The 23,115-nt window shown below is 37.7% G+C and overlaps 1 protein-coding gene across 2 annotated transcripts in view; it reads left to right on the top strand.

Annotated features, from left to right (window-relative positions):
• RP2 (RP2 activator of ARL3 GTPase) overlaps positions 1-23,115 on the top strand; it is a 54,801-nt gene that overhangs the window by 20,089 nt on the left and 11,597 nt on the right. The window contains exons 2-4 of one of the 2 annotated variants that reach the window (XM_070290198.1): positions 9,929-10,025; positions 10,119-10,594; positions 15,785-15,899. In XM_070290198.1, coding sequence (XP_070146299.1) covers positions 9,929-10,025; positions 10,119-10,594; positions 15,785-15,899 — 688 coding nt within the window. Of the gene's footprint in view, positions 1-9,928; positions 10,595-15,784; positions 15,900-23,115 lie in introns of both variants that reach the window. The other variant, XM_070290197.1, reaches the window with a different exon arrangement.

Here is a 23,115-nt window from a genome sequence, read left to right as displayed (position 1 = left end):
TTTAACTGTGGAGATGAATAATAATGAAAAATTTCCATAACGGCTCAGTAAAAAAATAAGATGTTCATTTTTGTTTTCAGTCAGGGAAATAATATTTTCCTTTGTTTAGTAGCTGTATCTGGGGAATCCCAATTCCTGAAATGTTTCTTTGATTTGAGAGTATATCCACTACGTTTCAAAGCTTGTAGTTAGAAATATGGATTAAACTAACCTCACTTCATAAGTAATTCTTGTGAAAAAGTAGTTTAAAAACTTGAACTTTTGTGTTTGTGATTTGGGGTACTTTGAGGACTAGTAACTTTTGTAAAAGTATTACAGTACTAAACTTCAAGTTGTTTATCACTTTTTGTTTTGAAGAGCTTTCAGGAATTGTTGAGAAAGTAAGTACAGCAACATAAATCCTAAATTTCTTTTTTTGTAGATCATATTGATAGTCCAAATAACTTTATACTATAGAACTCTTTAGCTATAGGATTAATTTCTGAATGAAATGTGAGAACTGAAGTGTCCAGGTGAAATACTTAGAATAGTAAATTACATTTAATTCCTCAGCATTAGCAGCTGTTATAGACTGATTGTGGTTCCCCACCCCCACCTCCAAATTCATATGTTGAATTCCTAACTCCCAGTATGGTTGATTTTATTTGAAGATGGGGCCTCTAAGGAAATAATTAAAGTTAAATGAGGTCATAAAGGTGGGACCCTGATCTGACAAGATTAGTACTCTTATAAGAAGAGACATCAGAAAGCTTACCCTGCACTCACCCAGGAAAGACCATGTAAGGATAATTCAAAAGGCAAAAAGACAAAAATAGAGGTCTCTCCAGAAACCAACCCCAGTGGCACCTTGATTTTGTACTGCCCAGCCTCCAGAATTGTGAAAAATAAATTTCTATTGTTTAACTTAACCAGTCTGTATTATTTTCTTATGGCAGCCAGCCTTAGTCTACTCAGACCATTATAACAAGATACCATAGACTGGGTGGCTTAAACAACAGATATTTATTTTGCACAGTTTTGGAGGCTGGGAGGTACAAAATCAAGGTGCCAGCAGATGCAGTGTCTGGTGTCAGAGATAAATACTGCTGGACATTAGTTAAAGCAGTGAAAACAGATCTTGTTCAGTAACTCCTGACAGGGGAAACAGCTGAGTTCCATTCCAATTTGTGCAGCAGTGATTTAAGCCATTTAAGAGAGAATGAGGGATGGGGGAAGAGCAGGGCCTCAGTAGAGTCAGAGAAGTGAAAAATTACAAAGTTGGTCCTTGTAAATGAGAATAGGCCAGCCATGTTTGTTAGCTGGCAGTTTAGAAGTTAAGATCTTATCTTCCCACAGAGACTGGTAAACAGAGACCCTGTCCTTCCTAATAATTACATTTCATAGCAGTGGCTCTCTGGTCCTTGAGAAAGACACTTCTAGTAAGGAATACAGTCACAATTGTAAGCCCTTTTCAGTAAATGTTCTAAGAAAGGGAGGTCAGGGGCCTATCACCAGATATTGGCTAGAACAAATAGTATATGTTCATGCAAGGTTGAGCTTTCTCAGGCAGACATTTTAATAGGACATAGCCTCGTGCTACTAGAAGCCTTGCTAGAGTTTGGTCAAGTTTCTTAGTGCAAGGATTTGAATGGGCTTGCAGCGTGCCAAGAGTTCTGTATTTCTCACTGGTGAAAGCCCTCTTCCTGCTTGTAGTTAGCTGCCATTTTCACATGCCCTTCTTTTCCTCAGTGCCTGCATGCATCTCTTCTTATAAGGGCATTAATCCCATCCTGAGGGCTCCTCCCTCATGACCTCCTCTAAACCTAGTTGGGCTTCCCTCATAGCCCAGTCAGTAAAGAATCTGCCTGCAATGCAGGAAACCTGGGTTTGATTCCTGGGCTGGGAATATCCCCTGGAGAAGGACCTGGCAATCCACTCTAGTATTCTTGCCTGGAAAATCCCATGGACAGAGGAGCCTGGCAGGCTACAGTCCATGGGGTCACAAGAGTCAGACAGGACTTAGTGACTAAACCACCAAACAAACCTAATTACCTCCAAAGTCCCCACCTCCAAATAGCATCACATCAAGGGATTAGAGCTTCAAGGCATGAATTTTGAGACAACACATTCAGTCCATAATGCAGCCCAAGCCTAAAACAGCAGCTCAGTATTTTTGAAGTTAAGGATAGATTTTCTTTCTGCATTTGCAACAAGTCTTAACTACACTAGTGATATAGTACTACTTATATTATAATTAATATAGTTGAAATTCCTGTATGTTAAATACTGTGTGTTTATAATATATCATAAATCATTTCCCATGCCAAAAAAAAGCTGAATTCCTTTAAGAAGTATTAACTGTTTTATTTTTTATCTTTATCCAAACAGTGGTTTGTTTCCTACTTAATTCTGAGATAAATAATGCTTGCAGACTTTTGAACTTGCTATCTATGTCTTACACAAAGATAATTTGTCCAGGATCTTGAAGCCAAATAAATTCCCCAGGAAAATACACACAAACTTTTACATAAAAATTTTAAGGAGTTTCTGGTACAGTGAGAGTAACCATACTGAAGCTTGAAGATTTCCCCTTGCTCATTGAGTTTGAGGCCTTGGTAGAGACAGACCAACTCCTGGGCTGTTTTTTTAAAAAACAAAAAAAACCTGTTGGTGGCACTCTGCTGCTGCTCTAGATCTTCGCATTCCCACTGTGGGATGTGGACTGGTGCCAAGAGACAAGCTGAAGACTGGAGAGTGTTTTTTATCCTGCTTAAGGCCTAAAGCAGAACCAACTTCAACCACTCTTGCATGTTGCTGACTAGATCAATATCCTATTATCCTGCTCCATGACCACATTCCCATCCCCTTCCACTGTTTGTGTTTTTGTTCTTTTTTCTTGATCATTCTTGACAGAAAGTTACCTAATTTTTAGATCCCCGCCCCCCACCAAAAAAAATAATAAACACCTATTTGGGGCTTTGCTGATGTTTTCTACTGTATATTTGATTTCTAAATCAGTAGTCTCATATTATTTTTATCTCTTTTCCTTCTACTACAGAAAGTCAGTTTATTCTACTTTTTATTGTCTAATTTCTTAGGATGGACATTTAATGCATTAATTTGAGAGTTTTTATTGCAGCTATATAAGCACCATTTTTGGTGCATTCCATAGATGGTTTTTTTAACATTTAATCCTAAATATTTTAGGTTATCTATTATTTAAAATAGAGACTTTCTTTATGATCTAGTACTAGTACATGAAAACGAAGATCATGGCATCTGGTCCCATCACTTCATGGGAAATAGGTCGGGAAATAGTGTCAGACTTTATTTTGGGGGGCTCCAAAATCACTGCAGATGATGATTGCAGACATGAAGTTAAAAGACGCTTACTCCTTGGAAGAAAAGTTATGACCAACCTAGACAGCACATTGAAAAGCAGAGACATTACTTTGCCAACAAAGGTCCGTCTAGTTAAGGCTATGGTTTTTCCAGTGGTAATGTATGGGTGTGAGAGTTGGACTGTGAAGAAAGCTGAGTGCTGAAGAATTGATGCTTTTGAACTGTGGTGTTGGAGAAGACTCTTGAGAGTCCCTTGGACTGCAAGGAGATACAACCAGTTCATCCTAAAGGAGATCAGTCCTGGGTGTTCTTTGGAAGGAATGATGCTAAAGCTGAAACTCCAGTACTTTGGCCACCTGATCTGAAGAGTTGACTCATTGGAAAAGACCCTGATGCTGGGAGGGATTGGGGACAGGAGGAGAAGGGGACGACAGAGGATGAGATGGCTGGATGGCATCATTGACTCGATGGACATGAGTTTGGGTGAACTCCAGGAGTTGGTGATGGACAGGGAGGCCTGGCATGCTGCGATTCATGGGGTCACAAAAGAGTTGGACACGACTGAATGACTGAACTGAACTGAACACTAGTAGATGATGTTTTAAAAAAAATCTCCCATGTGTGCTTGAGAGAAAAACATGTGTATACGCTACTAGTTGGATGCTAGAACTCAAACTTATTCATTGTGTATTCTGGATCTCCTAGAATTGTGGAATTTGGGAGGAGATGTTTTTGGTGGCGGGGGTTGGGGGTGGTCTGCTAGACCAATCAATATTTGAGAAGCAGCATTAGAAAACACTCCTTAGATTTTAATTCGCTAGTTCTAAGGATTTGGAGAGATCCTAAATCACTATCAAAGTTAATCACCACCCATTTTTTCTTAGCTCTTCACCAGCACAGGGTTTCTACCCTGTCCTGAATTTGCTCCCAAGGAATTCTAGACCAGCAGTCTGAGTCCCAGTAGGTGTAGGGGAAGTATTGCTGTCTCAAGATTTGGGAGGGGGAGAAGCAAGAGCAGAAATCTGAGTTTCCTTTTCTGTTTTATCTTTCACACCCACCACAGGGGTTTTTCATCATTTCCCCTTTTCTTAGTGTTTTTCTTACTTGGTCCATTTGAAATTGATCTTGGGCAGTTGGGAGCCAACAACTATGCTAGTTTGGTATCTTGGTAGAGACCAAACTGGAGCACTGTACCTTTATATGTATGCATCACCTGTAAAATCCTACAAATGGAATTGTTTGAACACCCCTTCCCACTTTAAACCTGTTTTGCCTCTTGTATTTTCTTTTTTTTTTTTCTTTTTGGTGTGTGACACTGTGCTGTGCGATGCAAAGTCGTGTCCAACTCTTTGTGATTCCACGGGCTGTAGCCCACCAGCATCCTTTGTCCATGGGATTCTCCAGGCAAGAATACTGGAGTAGTTTGCCATTCTCTTCTCCAGGGATCTTCCCCACCCAGGGATCAAACCCGTGTCTCTTATGTCTCCTGCATTGCAGGCATATACTTTATGATGAGCACTACCTGCACCACCAGCATCCATAAACCAGAGCAGTGTTTTTTCAAACCTGTGGGTGGGATAATAGAAAATATTAGGGATTTAACACGAAATAAGCCTAAGTGTTATTTTGTGAAACTTTAATTTCATTGGTATGTGTATACAAATGTTCATATATATGTGTACTGGGCTATGCTGGATAATGTTCTAATGTGGATTGTAGTCAAAAAGATTGAAAAACCAGACTAGAGAGCTAGGTATCATGTTTGACTCATCCTTCTGCCTTACCTCCTGTAGCCACTGAATTACTAAATCTGCTGATTCTACTTCCTCAATTTCTCAAATTAATCCTATCTTCCTCTTCCCTGCTAACCACTGATCTAGTTCCAGCCCTTTCTGGATGACTGCAACCGTCTCTCCAATCCCTTATGATTATACAGTGGAAGTGAGAAATATATTTAAGGGACTAGGTCTGATAGAGTGCCTGATGAACTATGGACGGAGGTTCATGACATTGTACAGGAGACAGGGATCAAGACCATCCCCATGGAAAAGAAATGCAAAAAAGCAAAATGGCTGTCTGAGGAGGCCTTACAAATAGCTATGAAAAGAAGAGAAGCAAAAAGCAAAGGAGAAAAGGAAAGATATATACCCATTTGAATGCAGAGCTCCAAAGAATAGCAAGGAGAGATAGGAAAGACTTCCTCAGCGATCAATGCAAAGAAATAAAAGAAAACAATAGAATGGGAAAGACTAGAGATATCTTCAAGAAAATTAGAGATACCAAGGGAACATTTCATGCAAAGATGGGCTCAATAAAGGACAGAAATGGTATGGACCTAACAGAAGCAGAAGATATTAAGAAGATGTGACAAGAATACACAGAAGAACTGTACAAAAAGATCTTCATGACCCAGATAATCATGATGGTGTGATCACTCACCTAGAGCCAGACATCCTGGAATGTGAAGTCAAGTGGGCCTTAGAAAGCATCACTACCAACAAAGCTAGTGGAGGTGATGGAATTCCAGTTGAGCTGTTTCAAATCCTAAAAGATGTTGCTGTGAAAGTGCTGCACTCAATATGTCAGCAAATTTGGAAAACTAAGCAGCGGCCACAGGACTAAAAACAGTCAGTTTTCATTCAATCCCTAAGAAAGGCAATGCCAAAGAATGCTCCAACTACTGCACAATTGCACTCATCTCACATGCTAGCAAAGTAATGCTCAAAATTCTCCAAGCCAGGCTTCAGCGATATGTGAACTGTGAACTTCCAGATGTTCAAGCTGGTTTTAGAAAAGGCAGAGGAACCAGAGATCAAATTGTCAACATCAGCTGGATCATTGAAAAAGTAAGAGAGTTCCAGAAAAACATGTTTCTGCTTTATTGGCTATGCCAAAGCCTTTGACTGTGTGGATCACAAGAAACTGTGGAAAATTCTGAAAGAGATGGGAATGCCAGACCACCTGAACTGCCTCTTGAGAAATCTGTATGCAGGTCAGGAAGCAACAGTTAGAACTGGACATGGAACAACGGACTGGTTCCATATAGGAAAAGGAGTACGTCAAGGCTATATATTGTCACTCTGCTTATTTAACTTATATGCAGAGTACATCATGAGAAATGCTGGACTGGATGAAGCACAAGCTGGAATCAAGATTGCCAGGAGAAATATCAATAACCTCAGATATGCAGATGACACCACCCTTATGGCAGAGAGTGAAGAAGAACTAAAGAGCCTCTTGATGAAAGTGAAAGAAGAGAGTGAAAAAGTTGGCTTAAAAATCAACATTCAGAAAACTAAGATCATGGCATTTGTCCCCATCACTTCATGGCTAATAGATGGGGAAACAGTGGAAACAGTGGCTGACTTTATTTTTTGGGCTCCAAAATGACTGCAGATGATGATTGTAGCCATGAAATTAAAAGACACTTACTCCTTGGAAGGAAAGTTATGACCAACCTAGATAGCATATTAAAAAGCAGAGACATTACTTTATGAACAAAGGTCTGTCTAGTCAAGGCTATGGTTTTTCCAGTGGTCATGTATGGATGTGTGAGTTGGACTATAAAGAAAGCTGAGCGCCAAGGAATTGATGCTTTTGAACTGTGGTGTTGGAGAAGACTCTTGAGAGTCCCTTGGACTGCAAGGAGATCCAACCAGTCCATCCTAAAGGAGACCAGTCCTGGGTGTTCATTGGAAGGACTGATGTTGAAGCTGAAACTCTAGTACTTTGGCCACCTGATGCAAAGAGCTGACTCATTTGAAAAGACCCTGATGCTGGGAAAGATTGAGGGCAGGAGGAGAAGGGGACAACAGAGGATGAGATGGTTGGATGGCATCATTTACTCAATGGACATGAGTTTGAGTAAACTCTAGGAGTTGGTGATGGACAGGGAGGCCTGGTGTGCTGCAGTTCATGGGTTCTCAAATAGTCGGACACGACTGAGCTACTGAACTGAACTCCAGTCCCCATGCCATTTGTGTTTATTCTTACCAGAATAATCATCCTAAAATGTAAATTTTGCTTATTTATTTCCTTCTGTGGTACCCTATTACCCATAGATCACTTCCAAGTTTCATATTATGGCCCCTGCCTTTCTCTCTAGCTTTATTTGCTCCCATTGCAGTTTCACTGGTAACACCAAACCGCTTTCCATTTTCCTCACACTCCCTGAAGAGTTATTTTGTTTCATTTCTTTCATTTTTGCCTGATAAGGGAAGGGAGATCCTTTACTCCCATCCCTTTTACCTGGTGAACTTCAGCTTATTCATTCTCACTTTAAATAGGAAGTCTTATACCCCTACCTTCCCTCCCCCTGGTGTTGCTTCTCTGTATTTCCAGAATATTCTGGGCATCTCTCATTACCCAGCCACGTTATTTTATTGTTTTTTTTTTCCCCAAAATTCAGATGTCCAATTTATTTATTTATAACTTTTTATTTTGTATTGGAGTATAACCAATTAATGATGCTGTGATAGTTTCAGGTGAACAGTGAAGGGACTCAGCCATACATATATATGTATCCTTTTACCCCCAGACTCCCATAACATCAGCCAGGTTGTTTTAAAATTATTTGTTTAGTTAGTGTTCAGTTCTTTTATGGAAAAAACTGGCCATATTCATTTTCGTGCTTAAAACAATGTCTGGCTCTTATTGGGTGTTCAGGTGACTGAATGGGTGAGTGACTGAAGATCTAGAAAGTTAAAGTGCCTTTTTTCATTCATGTTGCTTATAGGTGACCAAATCGAGACTAGGAAAGAGGTGCCTCTTTTGTTGCCTCATGCTACAGACCAATATTTCTTCTAGTACATTGTGTAAAACCAAATGAGTACAACATTTATTGTGTAATACTGAATAAGTCACTTTAAGCTAGTTTGCATATGATTAAGGTGATTAAATTATTCCTTTGTACATAATGAAGTTTTTGATGTACTATACCTATGGGAGCCTGTTTCTGCTACATGAATAGTTTTGCCTGAAACTTAATATTCACAAAGAGGTAAGACAGTGCAAGTAGATTTCAAAGTAATTTGGAAAAATCAAAATGGTCTTTTAATGACTATATTTTGAGAGGTCAGCTAAAATTTAAAAGGTAATGTGACAGATTCCAGGTATACTGTTTAAAAGATTCTGTGGGTTTTAGTTTAAAATACCTAAAGCTAGAAATGGTGAAATTTGGGAAAAAAATTATGTTGTAGGAGTAGCTTAATAAATGTTTGGATCAAATTTGTAGATACAAATTCTAACATACAATGACTCTTATGCCTTCACGTTCTTCCATTTTCTGTAGCACATTGCAGAAATCAGTTGGGGTTTAGAAAGTAAGAACCCAGGCATCAGTTTATAGAAGAAAAGAGAAGCATATTCCAATCTGGGTGTATTTCCAAATTCAGAAGTTTTAAAGAAACAGGTTTTTGTTTTTTTTTTTAAGTGAAGCATCAGAAAAAGAAAAGAGTCAAAGCTGAAATATTACTTAATATCATCCAATATGTAGTGTGTATGTATGAGAATTTCCCCAATTGTTTCTAAAAATTACTTTTACAGTTGATATATTGAAACAGGATCCAGCAGTGTCCACACATTGGTTGGTTGGTTTGTCCTTGAGCCTTTCTTTATCTATAACAGTTTCCTCTCCCTTTTCCCTCCCATGCCTTTTATTTATTTATTAAAAAATTTGTCATGTTTATTTTCTCACTATGTTGCAAAGTCAGTAAGAGTTGGAATGTATTATTTTATCATTAAAAATTGTTCCTTCCCTTCTAGGCACCATGTAGGGCTCTGAAAATCTTTCAAGTGAATGTCAAATGAAGTAGGTCTTCTGGGAATCCTAGCTGAGTTCCCGAGGACTAGGAAGGCCATTTTCTTCATAAGTCCTACCCAGTTTAGGGTATCATAAAAGGCCCTGCAGCTCTTAGTTGCCCCACTGTATCCACTAGGTTAGCCAGAACCTACCAGTTTGAGAGATGGGTAGATGTGCCTGACTGCCCCACCAAGAGATTGGACTGATTGGCCTCCTCCCATGGTTTCAATGACTAGAACCCAAAGGTAGCTTTCTACTTTGGGGACTGGGTACTCAGCATATGTAAGCTCACTGGAACCTTGTGTAGGAAACTGCCAGGTCTGGTTATAAGAAAAGTTTGTGCCATCACCCCCACCCACATCAACCAGACATGTCTCCCAGGAAGCAGGTGTCCTGGAGACAGAGTATGTCAGGGCTCTACAATCTGTCTGTGTGGTTATTTGTGATCTTTTTTCTTTCCCTGTATTTATGAGGCTCCTAGGAAGGAGCCAGGAGTGTATAGACCCCACCTGGGGAGAGTAAAGATGACTGATTCCAGTTTTCTGTGTGTCCTTAGCTCTGTACTTGATTGTATCCCTGCTGGCAAAGTGAGCAGGCCTCCCCGTGTCCACAATCCTAGGCTTTCCACTTGTGTATTCCCAGGCTGGCAAACCTTGGAGCCTCTGGGCTCTGAACACTACACAGTGATCATTAAAACCTGGCTTGAGTCTCTGTTCTGGCATTTTAAAAAATTGTTCCTGACACCTAATAGACAATGTTTGCTGAATAATGTTAATAATACTGAAGGTCTGTGTTTTGTTCCTACAGGTTGATCTGAAAGACTACATGTTCAGTGGACTGAAGGATGTAACAGTAGGTCGCTTACCTGGGAAAGTGGCAGGACAACAATTTCTCATTCAAGACTGTGAGAACTGTAATATCTATATTTTTGATCATTCTGCTACCGTTACTATTGATGACTGTACTAACTGTGTTGTTTTTCTGGGACCCGTGAAAGGCAGCGTGTTTTTCCGGAATTGCAGAGATTGTAAGTGCGCATTAGCCTGCCAACAGTTTCGTGTGCGGGACTGTAGAAAGCTGGAAGTCTTCTTGTGCTGCGCCACTCAGCCCATTATTGAGTCTTCCACAAATATCAAGTTTAGCTGTTTTCAATGGTACTACCCTGAATTAGCTTTCCAGTTCAAAGATGCCGGGCTCAGTATCTTCAATAATACCTGGAGTAACATTCATGACTTTACACCTGTGTCAGGAGAACGCAACTGGAGCCTTCTTCCAGAAGATGCTGTCGTTCAGGACCATATTCCTCTACCTACTACCGAAGAGCTCAAAGCTGTCCGCGTTTCCACAGAAGCCAGTAGAAGTATCGTTCCAGTGTCCCGGGGTCAGAGACAGAAGAGCAGTGATGAGTCATGCTTAGTGGTATTATTTGCTGGTGATTATACTATAGCAAATGCCAGAAAACTAATTGATGAGGTAAGAAAAGAGAGAGAACTGAAACAGACACACACCTATATAGGAACAAACCACTTCCTGGAGAGCATCCATTCTTTTCAAATTGGCTATTAGAAATACAGGCAATCCTTAAATTACAGTCCTCTGCCCACTATGGATTTATCTGAAGTTAGGCGTCAAATGCTTAACCAAAGAAACTTTAAAAACATAATTAATTCAGGAAGCATCCGTTAAGCACTCATTATGTGGAAGTTACTGTTACCGTATTTCATTGATTATAGGATATACCTTTGTTTTCCAGTTTTGCTTCTCTGAAATGCGTCTTACAATTGATGGAAGTTTAGAGCTGATGAAATGTAATATATGCTGGGAGGAGAGATACACAGACAAAATTATCTTCCCTGAAATAATTTCCATTCTTTATCACAAAAGTAGTACTACAAAGTGAAGCATGACCTTTTATAATTAGTTACTGGGGAAATTTATCTGGAGTTTTTAATTGTTTAGGGTGTGGGAAAGACATTTAGGAAATCACCTTTTGGAGCTTGTTTTGACTGTGAGAGCAACCTCCACATTACTTTCCTTACTTCCCTTTGCCCTATTGCCATGAAGAGGAAGTTAGTGTGATAGAATGAGGTGGCAGCTGGGACACCAGAGGTTGTAGGCTCATGATCAGGGGCTTTTAGTGCATTCAGGAGTAGAGAAGGGTTCTTTGGGTAGCAACTTTCACTTGAGAAATAAGTGAGAATCTGGAGGTTAGGAATTCCAGAAGTAGTAGTTCCTGGTTGGTGGGTGCTCCAATGGGGAGGCAGCAGTAGGGTGTATTGATTATCCATTAATCAAGCTTTCTTCAGGAAGTCTCTTTGAATTTGAAAATCAAACTTCCAGAAATGGAGAGGTAAACAGAAAACTCTTTTTGAATGGATTTTTTTAAGTTGTAACATTTCTGTCAAAAAGAATGGTTTTAGGAAAAGCAAAAACAACTACAAGTGACTGCTTCTCTGTAGCTTATACATTCCACAATGTAGAAAGCCCATGTCTGAAATCTACAAAGTATATCTGAGGTCCAGTTTTCCAAACAACTGAAGCCAAGTATAATCTTAAGAATTTGATATTTTCTTTTTGATTATACCAATCTGATAAACATGTGCTATGGATCTGGTGAGATGTAGAAAAAGTGCTCTGGCCTTTGAGCTGTCTAATCACATGTTAATCCAACATCTGAGGTAAACATTTTCATTATACTGTATGGTGATTTTTTAAAAAATCTACATACAGTTTTCAAAAGAAGTAATTATTCAGGTTAAACTCCTTTTTGGTTGATAGTTCAAAGAGAACACAAAAAATGTAAAATATGTTTAAAGAAAAAAGCCATCGAAGCAAACACTGTCATTCTTCATGAGTCATCAGACATTCTTAACCTTTTAACTTGGTATCTGATATGTGAAATGACAGGTTGTGTGCACTTGAAAGTAACCTGACCAGGAAGATTTGTGTTCTTTAGATAGCCTTCTGGATTATAGAATAACTGAAATAAAAATGCAACAATAACAAAAATTAAAATGATGACAATAATAATAATAGCTAACATTTATATAGTGTTTATTGTATAGTATTTAAGTGAATTAACTCACTTAATTCAGAATAACCTATGAAATAGGTGCCATTGTTCCTCTTTATACAGATAAGAAATTGAGTCACAGAGAAAGTAAGTAGCCAGCAAGAGGTCACTTGCTGGTAAGCAGCAGAGCCATGATTTAAATCCAGGGAGTTTGGCTTTGTAGACCATAGCCTTAACCCTTAAGCATGATACTGTTATGCTGCCTCAGAGGTAAAGGAAAGTTTGTAAATGCCTGGTGGAGTAGAAATGTGACCAAAAGTGTGTGAAGGCAAAGCAGATACTACCCTCCAGCCTAGAAGGAAGAACCATGGAACTTTCTGGCTAGAGTTATCCTAACTAATTCTGAAATCACAGAATAAAGAGAACAAAATGAAGAAAATGCCAAGTACATGTGAACAGGGTATCACAACATGCTGAAAGATCAGTGACTTATATATTAAGAGAGAGATTACATAGTTTTTTTTTTTAAAAAAATGAAGCTAGAGTTCCTTGGAAAATATGTGTAGAAGCTAATTAGTGCTGAGATGGAAAAAAATAAAACTTGAGTCTTTCCATATCATAACACAAATGTCTTAAAACAGCTTAGACTAAAACTGTGATCGCTAGCTCTGGTTTTGTTAAACCCGAGGAGTAGCACAGAATGTTTTTCATACTGTTTTTATAAATTAAAGCTATTATAATAGTTTTTTGAGATAGAAAGTATAAAACTTGAGAGAGTAGGAAGTCTAGAAAAACTGGGTAAACCAGAAAACACATTTCATAGGAGTCAAGAGAAATTCTCGTTGTTCAGTCACTCAGTCATGTCCAACACTTTGGGACCCCATGGACTGCAGCATGCCAGGCTTCCCTGTCCTTCACCATCTCCCAGAGTTTGCTCAAATTCATGTCCATTGAGTCAGTGATGCCATCCAACCATCTCGTCCTCTGTCATCCAAGATGGTTGGATGGCATCACTGGAGCCTCAATTTTCTCATCTAAAAATCAGATTTCCTGCTGGCTCTTAACTGCATCACAGATATGCATAGGATAAATTAAAGTAAAAGTAGTTTGAGTTGTTTGGAAGTAACCACATGCATACGGGCTCAGTCATATCCGACTCTCTGTGACCCCATAGACTGTAACCTACCAGACTCCTCTGTCCATGAAATTATCCAGGCAAGAACACTGGAGTGGGTTGCCATTTATTCCTCTAGGGGATCTTCCTGACCCAGGGATCGAACCCACGTCTCCTATTTCTACATTGCTGGGCGAGTTCTTTACGACTGCACCATCTGGGAAGTAAAGTATTGGATAATTTAAGTTGGGTAGTTACTGCTACTTTCAAGTCTTTAAAAGTAGAATTTTCATGAAACAGTTTCTTCACATGTCTGCAGTGAAATATCAAACTAGATATACTAGTTTCATAGTTCATTATTTGTTTTTAGGTAATGGTATTTTGAATTAATCATTTTATTTTTTGTCAGTTTATGTGTCTGACTATAAAATGAGAGGTAATGAGCAGTCTAGGGAATTAGAAACAGATGTAGGACTGTTTCTGATATTTTAAGTAACTTTGCAGTCATCTTCTGGCAGTGATGTTTATGTAATTTTCTTCTACTTTTTAAATGGGTGTTTCTTTTTATTTCTGAGGCAGCGTTGAGGGCTCTAAAAAAGGATTTGAGTTTGAATCCAATTTGATGGAATGGTATGGAATAATGTAGCCATAGAATGAAATACTATCAAACATTAAAACTGATTTTATAGTAGAATAGTTGGAAAATGTTTACAACTAAGTAAGTGAAAATTTGTAGAATATTATGTATCTGATTTTTTTAAGTAGATAAGTCTGGAAAGTTATATATACTAAAATGTTAATAGTTGTAGTTCTTCTTAGGAAGTGGATTAAGAGCAGAGTTTTCTTTTTTTGTTTTTAGTTCTATGGATTTTACATAAAACCTGTATTATTTCTATAATGGGGGAACAAAAACTGGAAGGGTAAAAGGAAGTATACCAGGACTTCCCTGGTGGAGTGGTCCAGTGGTTAAGACTCTGAGTTTCCACTACAGAGGGCATGGGTTTGATCCCTGGTTAGGGAACTTTTAAGAGCCCACAAGCCATGTGGCACGGCCCAAAAAAGAAGGTGTACTTATTACAGCAGTGGCATCTTTGAGTAGTGGCAGTTTGGTCAATATTTCTTTGTTTCTGTTTTTTTTCTTAATGTTCTATATTGAGCTTATTTGTTACTTTTATGATTAAAATTTTCAATAGGCTTTAATTGAGTCACTTTGCATTTTTTAAAAATCTATTTATTTTTAGTTGAAGGATAATTGCTTTACAGAATTTTGTTGTTTTCTGTCAAACCTCAACGAGAATCAGCCCCAGGTATACATATATCCCCTCCCTTTTGAACCTTCCTCCCATCTCCCTCCCCATTCCACCCCACTAAGTTGATACAGAACCCCTGTTTGAGTTTCGTAAGACATACAGCAAATTCCCATTGACTATCTATTTTACATATGGTAATAAGTTTCCATGTTACTCTGTCCATAATTTTACATTTTAAAAAAACTATTTTCATAATTATCTTAAAAATTAATGCATACTCATTTTATATATGACTGAACAGTCCTATTCCTAAATATTTGCCCAAGATGGATGAAAATTATCACGCAATAAATTGTGTTTGCATGTTTAAAAAAAATGTGTACTCACTGTAAAGAACTATAGAAATAGAATAGAAATAAACTTTTTATGCTGTACCTTGAATTATCTTTGTAGGAGTGATTTTTAATTTATTTAGTCTGTAATCACATTTGAGCAAACCCAGGGAGATAGTTAAGGACAAGGAAGCCTGGCGTGCTGCAGTCCATGGGCTTGCAAACATGGTCATGACTTAGCAACTGAACAACAGCAGTCAGATTAATGGGATTCAAATCACAGCTCTGTCACTTAATAGTTGTGTGATCATGGGCAGATGTCTTACCCACTCTGTGCTTTAATTTCTCATCTGTAAAATGAGAGTAATAATAATATCTGTCTTGTAAGAGGGTTAAGTATGTTATACATATAGAATATATAAAACTGCCTGGCACATAGTAAGTGCTCCATAAACATAATCTATCATTGTTGTGCTATACTATGTAAATTTGAATCATGGTTTTTAAAATAACATTATTATATAAGCTTCCCCCATTATTATTTGTTATATTTAATGAACTATGGTATTTTATCATGTGAACATACCATAATTTATTTAACCATTCTCCTCTCAATTGGGTATTTGCGCTATCACCAAACTAAAGCTTCTATTTGTTAGTTTCAGGCAAAAAAATTTAAATAATGCTTAAAATTTTGAGGGCTAATTTATGTTTCTTTGGCTCTTAATTGTAACAGTAAGCATAGCAGTACTCATTCTTAACCAGAACCATGCATCTGGAAGGAAGAATCTTGTGTATGTGAAAACTTGTTACAGTAAACACCCTGAATTACAGTTCTAACTAAAATGAAAATCAGAGTGCTGTGTTGCATTTTATATAGAAAAATTGTAGAAGGAAAACATTGTTTTAGCCTCAGGTCATTTTAAAATCTGAATGAAATTTTATTTCCCACAGATGGTTGCTAAAGGCTTTTTCCTAGTTCAGACAAAGGAGGTGTCAATGAAAGCCGAAGATGCTCAAAGGGTTTTTCATGAAAAAGCGCCTGACTTCCTTCCTCTTTTGAACAAAGGTACCTTCTGGATGATTGGTATATTTTTTGTGGTTATTCTCTTAAACTGCTGATTTGACTTACTCTTGCCTTTAGTATTTCTCTTAAATTGTCTTCTCTTTGTCATTTGTTTTATGTTTTTCCTGTTACCATTCAGAAATGTCAAAATGTCAAAATGTCACATTATTCAAAATGCGATATATAATTAACTAGATATTAATGAAGTGAAAGGTGAAAGTGTTAGTCGCTAAGTCATGTCTCTTTTTGACCCCATGGACTATAGCCTGCCAGGCTCCTCTGTCCATGGAATTCTCCAGGCAAGAATACTGGAATGAGTTGCCATTCCCTTCTCCAGGGGTCTTCCCTACCCAAGGATCGAACCTGGGTCTTCCACATTGCAGATAGATTCTTTACCATCTAAGCCACCAAGAAAGCCCCAAAGACAGATGAAGGGACCTCATACATGTGAAGCACATGCTTTACCACTGATCTGCAACCCCCTCTGCAACTAGACATTGGGCATTAGGTTTTTTCCTTCCCCTGTTCTATCATCTTAGTTCTTGAAAGTCACATTTTATTATTATGTATTTTGTCATGTTTAATTATTATTTTATTATTGTTGTATTATTATACTATAGTGAGTGACCATTTCCTTCTCCCTGCCAGTTATAAAGGACTTGATAAGGATTCTTTCTGCCTTCACTGAGTGTGCTTTGACCATACTGGAAAAGAAATAAGAAATATAAATCAAAGGGCATACCATTCTGTGTACTTAACATGATTGATTAAGTTTCTATGCATAATTAGAATTGTTTTCCCCAGTGGGCAAATGCCACCAGTAAATTTCGGATGCTGGAAATATGTCTACAAACAGAGGAACTAGAGTTCATGTGTACTTCTGAAGTGTTGCTGTTTTTATTTGAAGGTGTCCTGATTCTAGAAAACAGTTCATCCGTCAGAGCAGGGATGTTGTTGCTAAAGATTCATCAGGCTTTTCTTGACTGGCCTGAGCAAAATATATAATAATACATAATGATGATTGGATATACCCTGGAAAGGGGGCACATCTGCATTCATATGCTCTTTATGTATAAATAAGTTGTAATAAACTGCAAAAAGCTATAGGAAAATATTGGAGGATTGTTAGGATAATCTTAATAACTAATGCTGGGTGTGTTTTAGCCCTTAAATATTAATACAATATATTTTATATACTTTTGTGACTCCTCTGGTAGTAGCATAGACTGCCTCTAACCAATGTATGAATCTATCCCAGATTATATATAGGAAATTATGACCTGGCTCCTTTGATGCAGCCTTATTGATACAGGAACATTCTGATGGAACCTTGAAAATAAATCTTTAAACCCTTAGCACCTTTCAGAAAAGTCAATCAAATAATAAGTGTAATAGACATATGAAAGTGTGAGGATTAGGGATGAAGCGGGCATATGAATAGACCTAAATTAATGATTTATATGCTCGTGTAATGTTAGTGAAGTGGAATAGTGAAGAGCAATTTCATAGAATTGCTCTAACAACAACCATAGTATGTGTTTTTAAGTCACATAACATTCCACATGGAAGAAGTGTTCTGTTCCTGCAAAAAAGTAGAACTCAAACTAATGGACAGATGTTTTAAGAATTTCAGCAAATCAATATATAGACAGCTTTTAAAATCAGAGATGTCCATAGGAAGTAGTCAGAGACTAATGAGGCCATGTCAAAAGGTCACAGGAGTCAGTTTAAAGGAATCTCAAGGAATTTCCACTGGTCAAATTTGGGACAATTTGAGCATCAAAAGCATAATGAAGTAGGGAGTGTAGGTTCAATCCCTGTTTAGGAAACTAAGATCCCACATGCCATGTGGTGTGGCCGCCCCAGAAAAAAACCACAATAATGAAGGGAATTGATTTAACAACAACAGAAATCCATGGATCCATAGTGGTAATAAAAAAAGAGGAGAGAGGAAATTGGCACTGGAACCATGGACCAGCATACCCAGTCATCTTGGAATCTACCTAACTGTATGATCTACATGGATATCATGAATGACTGCTAGATATTCCCATGATCCAGAAGCCTCCTATGTATCTGTTAGTCACTCAGTCATGTCCAACTCTTTGTGACCCCATGAACTGTAACCCACCAGGCTCCTTTGTCCATGGAATTCTCCAGGCAAGAACACTGGAGTGGGTTGCCATTCCCTTCTCCAGGGGATCTTGCCAAGTCAGGGATTGAACCTGGGTCTCCTGCATTGCAGGCAGATTCTCTACCATCTGAGCCACCAGGGAAGCACTCTTCCATTAGCTTGAAATGACCAGTTCTCCAGGACCCCAAATGATCTCACAGTAATAATCAGTTTCTCATCTAGGTAATCACAAATCATCTGTTTAAAATTTGTTTTTATAATCTGAGGAATATCTCTATAAAATTCATCAGCCCATGCTTTTTATCTAATTTGAAAAATCAATAGTATTTAATGTATTCAGTTAATAAATGTGTATTAAGCACCTGGAGAAAGGAATGGCAACTCCAGTATTCTTGCCTGGAGAATTCAGAAACGACTGAGCAACTGAACTGAACAACTAAATGAAAGGAATGAACCTTAACTGGATTTTGGATTAGGGTAGGGTGAACTCTAAAGTTGTAAAAGTCATTTTGGGGACAACTGGGGAATTTTGAAGATGATATTATAGAGTTATTGTTGTAGCCTTAAGTATGATAATAGTACTGTGGTCATTTATATAGGAGATGCATGCTGAAGTGTTATGATATCTACTATTTTCAAATGGCTCAGCAATGCAAAGTGTGTGTTTGTGCATGTCTGTGTGCATGTGTGTGTATGTGTATAGTGTGTGGCAAGGCAAATGTGGCCAAATGTGTTAGCATTTGATGGGTATAGGTAAAGAGCAAGGGCTTCCCAGGTAGTACTAGTGATAAAGAACTTGCCTGCCAGTGCAGGAGATGTAAGAGATGTGAGTTCTACCCCTGGGTCAGGAAGATCCCCTGGAGGAGGGCATGGAAACCCACTCCAGTATCCTTTCCTTGAAAATCCCATGGACAGAGGAGCCTGGTAGGCTACGGTCCATAGGGTTGCAAAGAGTTGGTCACAATTGAAGCGACTTAACATGCATGCAAGCGAAGAGCAAATGGATGTTTGTCATTCTTCCAACTTTTCTATAATATCTGGAATTTTTCAAAATAAAAGTTGGGCAAAAATTTTAAGCTGCCCAGTAATGCATTGATTGATATGGAATAATGAACAGGCTGTCCATGGAGATATTCCTGTAGGTGTTGGAGGCATTGGGTCTTTGTGTAAAAGTGGCCATCAGTCACTCTAAGGAGAGTTTCTCAACCTCACCAGTATTTGATATTTTAGATAATTCTTTGCTGTGATGGGTTGTTCTGTACACTATAGGATGTTTAGCAACATCCTTGGCTTCTACTGACTAGATGCCAGTAGCACACTGCCCCAATTATGGCAACTAAAAATGTTTCCAGACATTGCCAAACACCCCTTCGGGGGCTAAATTTGCCCCCAGTTGCAAACCACTGTTCTGAGAGGGGAGGGGAGTGGACTTACCCTTGGGAAAATTTGCTTTTATTTCAAATAGTTTTTATTTTAGAGTCTCTAAATTTTCGTCATCAGTTAAAGTAGTCACAGTTATTTCCTTTCTATTAATGAAGCTATTTGACAGCTTAATGAGAGAATTCATTGTGTCTTTCATCCTGAGAATCCTTCGAATCTGACTGATTCTCAGAACTGCCTGGGGTACTATTAAAGATTTAAATTTCCAACTCCCACATCAGGATTGATTCAAATATCTCTGAGATATTCCCTTGGCATCTGCATTTTACAAAGTTCCCCATATGGTTCTGACGATTAGTCAGATTTGGGTTCCTTGTTTTAAAGGATCATTTATTCAGCAAACATAGATGAGATAGTAGTAAAGGAAGAATCAGATAATATAGGGCCATGTGAGCCACTATAGAGACTTTGGCTTCTAGTTTGACTGAGATGAGAATCTACTAGACATTTCTTTTTTTTTTTTTTTAATAAACTCTATATTGGAATAATTTTAGACTTTCAGAAAAGTTACAAAGGTAGTACAGAGAGTTTTACTACTTACCTTCCTCTTATGTTGACATAAGCATGGTACATTTGTCAAAACTACATTGGTAAAATACTCTTTATTCAAACTATAAACCTTATTCAAATTTCACCGGGTTTTTTTTTTTTTCACTTATGTCCTTTTTCTGTTCCAGAATTTAATCCAATCCCACATTGCACTTAGTCATCATATCTCCTTAATCTCTTCTAATCTGTAACAGTTCCTTAAGTCTTTCCTTGTTTTTCATAACCTTGAAATATTTGAACAGTACTGGTAAATTATTGTAGAATGTCCCTCGATTTGTGTGTGTCTTAGTGTTTTCTCTGGTTATACTGGGGTTTTGAGTTTTGGAGGAGAGGTGAAGTGCCTTTCTCATCACATCACATCCCATCACACCACACCATAGGGCAGGTGATAGCAACATAACTTAACGCTGGTGATGTTGCCCTTAGTGACTTGGTTCAGGTGGTATCTGCCAGGTTTCTTAAATACTGTAAAGTTCCTTTTTCCCCCTTTCTATACTCTTTGGAAGTTCTTTCTATGTTTTTTGGAAGTTGAATCTCTAAGAACAGACTACACTCAAGAAGAAGGAATTAAGCATCACCTCCTAGAGAGAGGAGTATCTACAGACATTATTTGGAATTCTATATGAAAGATTTGCCCCTTCTCTCCCATTTATTTATTCAGTCATTTATGTCTGTCAGTAGGGACTCATAGATATGTATTTTATTCTTTGGGTTATAGTCCAATACTGTCAAATTGTTCCAGTTTTATTCTTTGGGAGCTCTTTTAGGTTAATTCCTCTGTCTCTTTGACATGCCTTTTATTTCCTTTTTCTGGCATTATTGTGTTGGCTAGGTCTTGTTGTGTAAACTAGTGAAAAGAGGACATCTCTGCCGCGTTTCTGATCTCAGGATAAAAAGTGTTCAGTCTCACCATTAAGAATGATGTTAGTTACAGATTTTTTTCATATATATCTTTTATTAGACTGAGGGAGTTTCATTCTATTCCTGGTTTGTTAAGTTTTTATCACACATGGATATTGAATTTTGTTAAATTCTTTGTCTGCATTTATTGAGATGACCATATATTTTTTTTAATTATTGAGTCATTTAATCTGGTCAGTGACTTTTGTTAATTTTGAATGTCATACCAGCCTTATATTCCTGAGATGTATGCCCTTGATCATGATGTTTTATCCCTTTCATATATTGCTGGATCCAATTTGCTAATTGAGAATTTTTACATGTTTGTTCATGAAGCATACTATGTCTGTCGTTTTCTTGTAGTATCTTTGTCTGGCTTTGATATTAGGGTAATGCTGGCCTCATAAAATGAGTTGAGAAGTATCCTTCATCTTCCATTATCTTGGAGAGATTATAGAGAATTAGTATCATTTTTTTCCTTAAATGTCTGGTCAAATTTGCCAGCAAAACCATCTGGGCCTGAAGACTTAAGGGGAAGATTTATAGCTATACATTTAATTAATTTATTTATATATTATATATAGAGCGCTTCAAGATATATTTTTTTACCTTGGGTGAGTTTCGATAGTTTTTGTCTTTTAGGGAATTATTTCATTTCATCTGAGTTATCAAATTTATAGGTGTAGAATTTATAGTATTTCCTTATTCTTATTAATGTATGCAGAATCGGTAGTGATGTCCTTATACTCCTGTTGGTGATTTGAGGCTTCTCTCTCTCCCATTGGCCTTGATAGTTTATCACTTTCATTGATAATTTCAAAGAAAGAACTCTTTGTTTTATTGATTTTCTCTATTTCCCTTTTAAGTTTCATTGGTTTCTGCTCTAATGCTTATTTACTTTTTATTTACTTTGGGTTTGATTTGCTCTTCTTTCTCTAGTTTCTTAAGGTTTTAGTTTGCGTTACTGGTTTCATCTTTTCTAATAGAGTAATTCGCATTATTCACAGTAAATGTGTTCTATAAAGTTGCTGTGAACGTGAATCAGTGAGTACTGTACTGCTACTCCTAGGAGAAATGTAGGGCTAGGTTCCTGCAAGTCTCCAGTCACAGCATTTCTTTCAACCAATCAGCATAACCTTGTTGTACGTGTATTTCTGTTTAAGGCCCTCATTTAGTATATTTTTTTATTTCATTAACATTGAACTCACAGCCAACAGCACTATAACTTGTACCTGAATGAAGCTTATCTATTAATAACAGATATTTTCTCTGTAAGGCACATCACAGATTTCCTAAGCTTAAGAACATTAGACTGTACTTGAGCACTACATTTGAAGGCCATTTTAAATACCAATATTACCAACAAAACATGTAAAAATGTGGTACTGAATGGACTGTGAAAAAGCCACTTCTTTACAGAATGAATGCTTAAACAAGAAGGCAGAGCATCACTTTGTTCAAATTTACCTTGGAGCATGGATGTGAGGCAGCTCATATTTTTTGCCACTTTGTATATGTCCATGAATGACCATGAAAAAAGTGCAAGTATTGATATTAGGTAAAATATTTTGCCTGTTTGGTAAAATAAATTTTACCAAGTAAGCAATTAGCAAATAAGGAACCTGCAAATAATGAAGATTGACTGTATATGTATTTTGTGTTAGAAATTTTCCTTTAAGTGCTGCTGTAGCTGCATCCTGCCAATTTTAATGATTTATTTTCATTTAACTCAGGGTTTGGCAAAGTATGGCCTACTGTATATTTTGCAAATGAAGTTTTATCAGAGCACAGCCGCACTTGTTTATTTAATATGTTTTGCTGCTATATCTCTGCTGCAGAGATGATTAGTTGTGGCAAACACTGTATTTAGACACTATGCCTAAAATGTTTCCCATCGGGCCCTTTACAGAAAATGTGTGCTGACCCCTGATGTAGTAGTTTCCCTTGAGACGTTCCATTTGATCCATGGATTATTTAGAAGTATAATGTTTATTTTCCAAACATTTGAGAGATTGTCCAGATATGTTGCTATTACTGATTTCCTTCCTATCCTTGTGTCATTGCTATATGTTTTACTATTATATATGCTGCTGCTGCTGCTAAGTCACTTCAGTCGTGTCCGACTCTGTGTGACCCCATACATGGCAGCCCACCAGGCTCCCCCATCCCTGGGATTCTCCAGGCAAGAACACTGGA

This window comes from Ovis canadensis, chromosome X (assembly GCF_042477335.2).
Source record: "Ovis canadensis isolate MfBH-ARS-UI-01 breed Bighorn chromosome X, ARS-UI_OviCan_v2, whole genome shotgun sequence".
Classification (NCBI taxonomy): Eukaryota; Metazoa; Chordata; class Mammalia; order Artiodactyla; family Bovidae; genus Ovis; species Ovis canadensis.
Note: the sequence above shows the minus strand (reverse complement) of the source record. Positions and strands in the feature narration are given on the sequence as shown.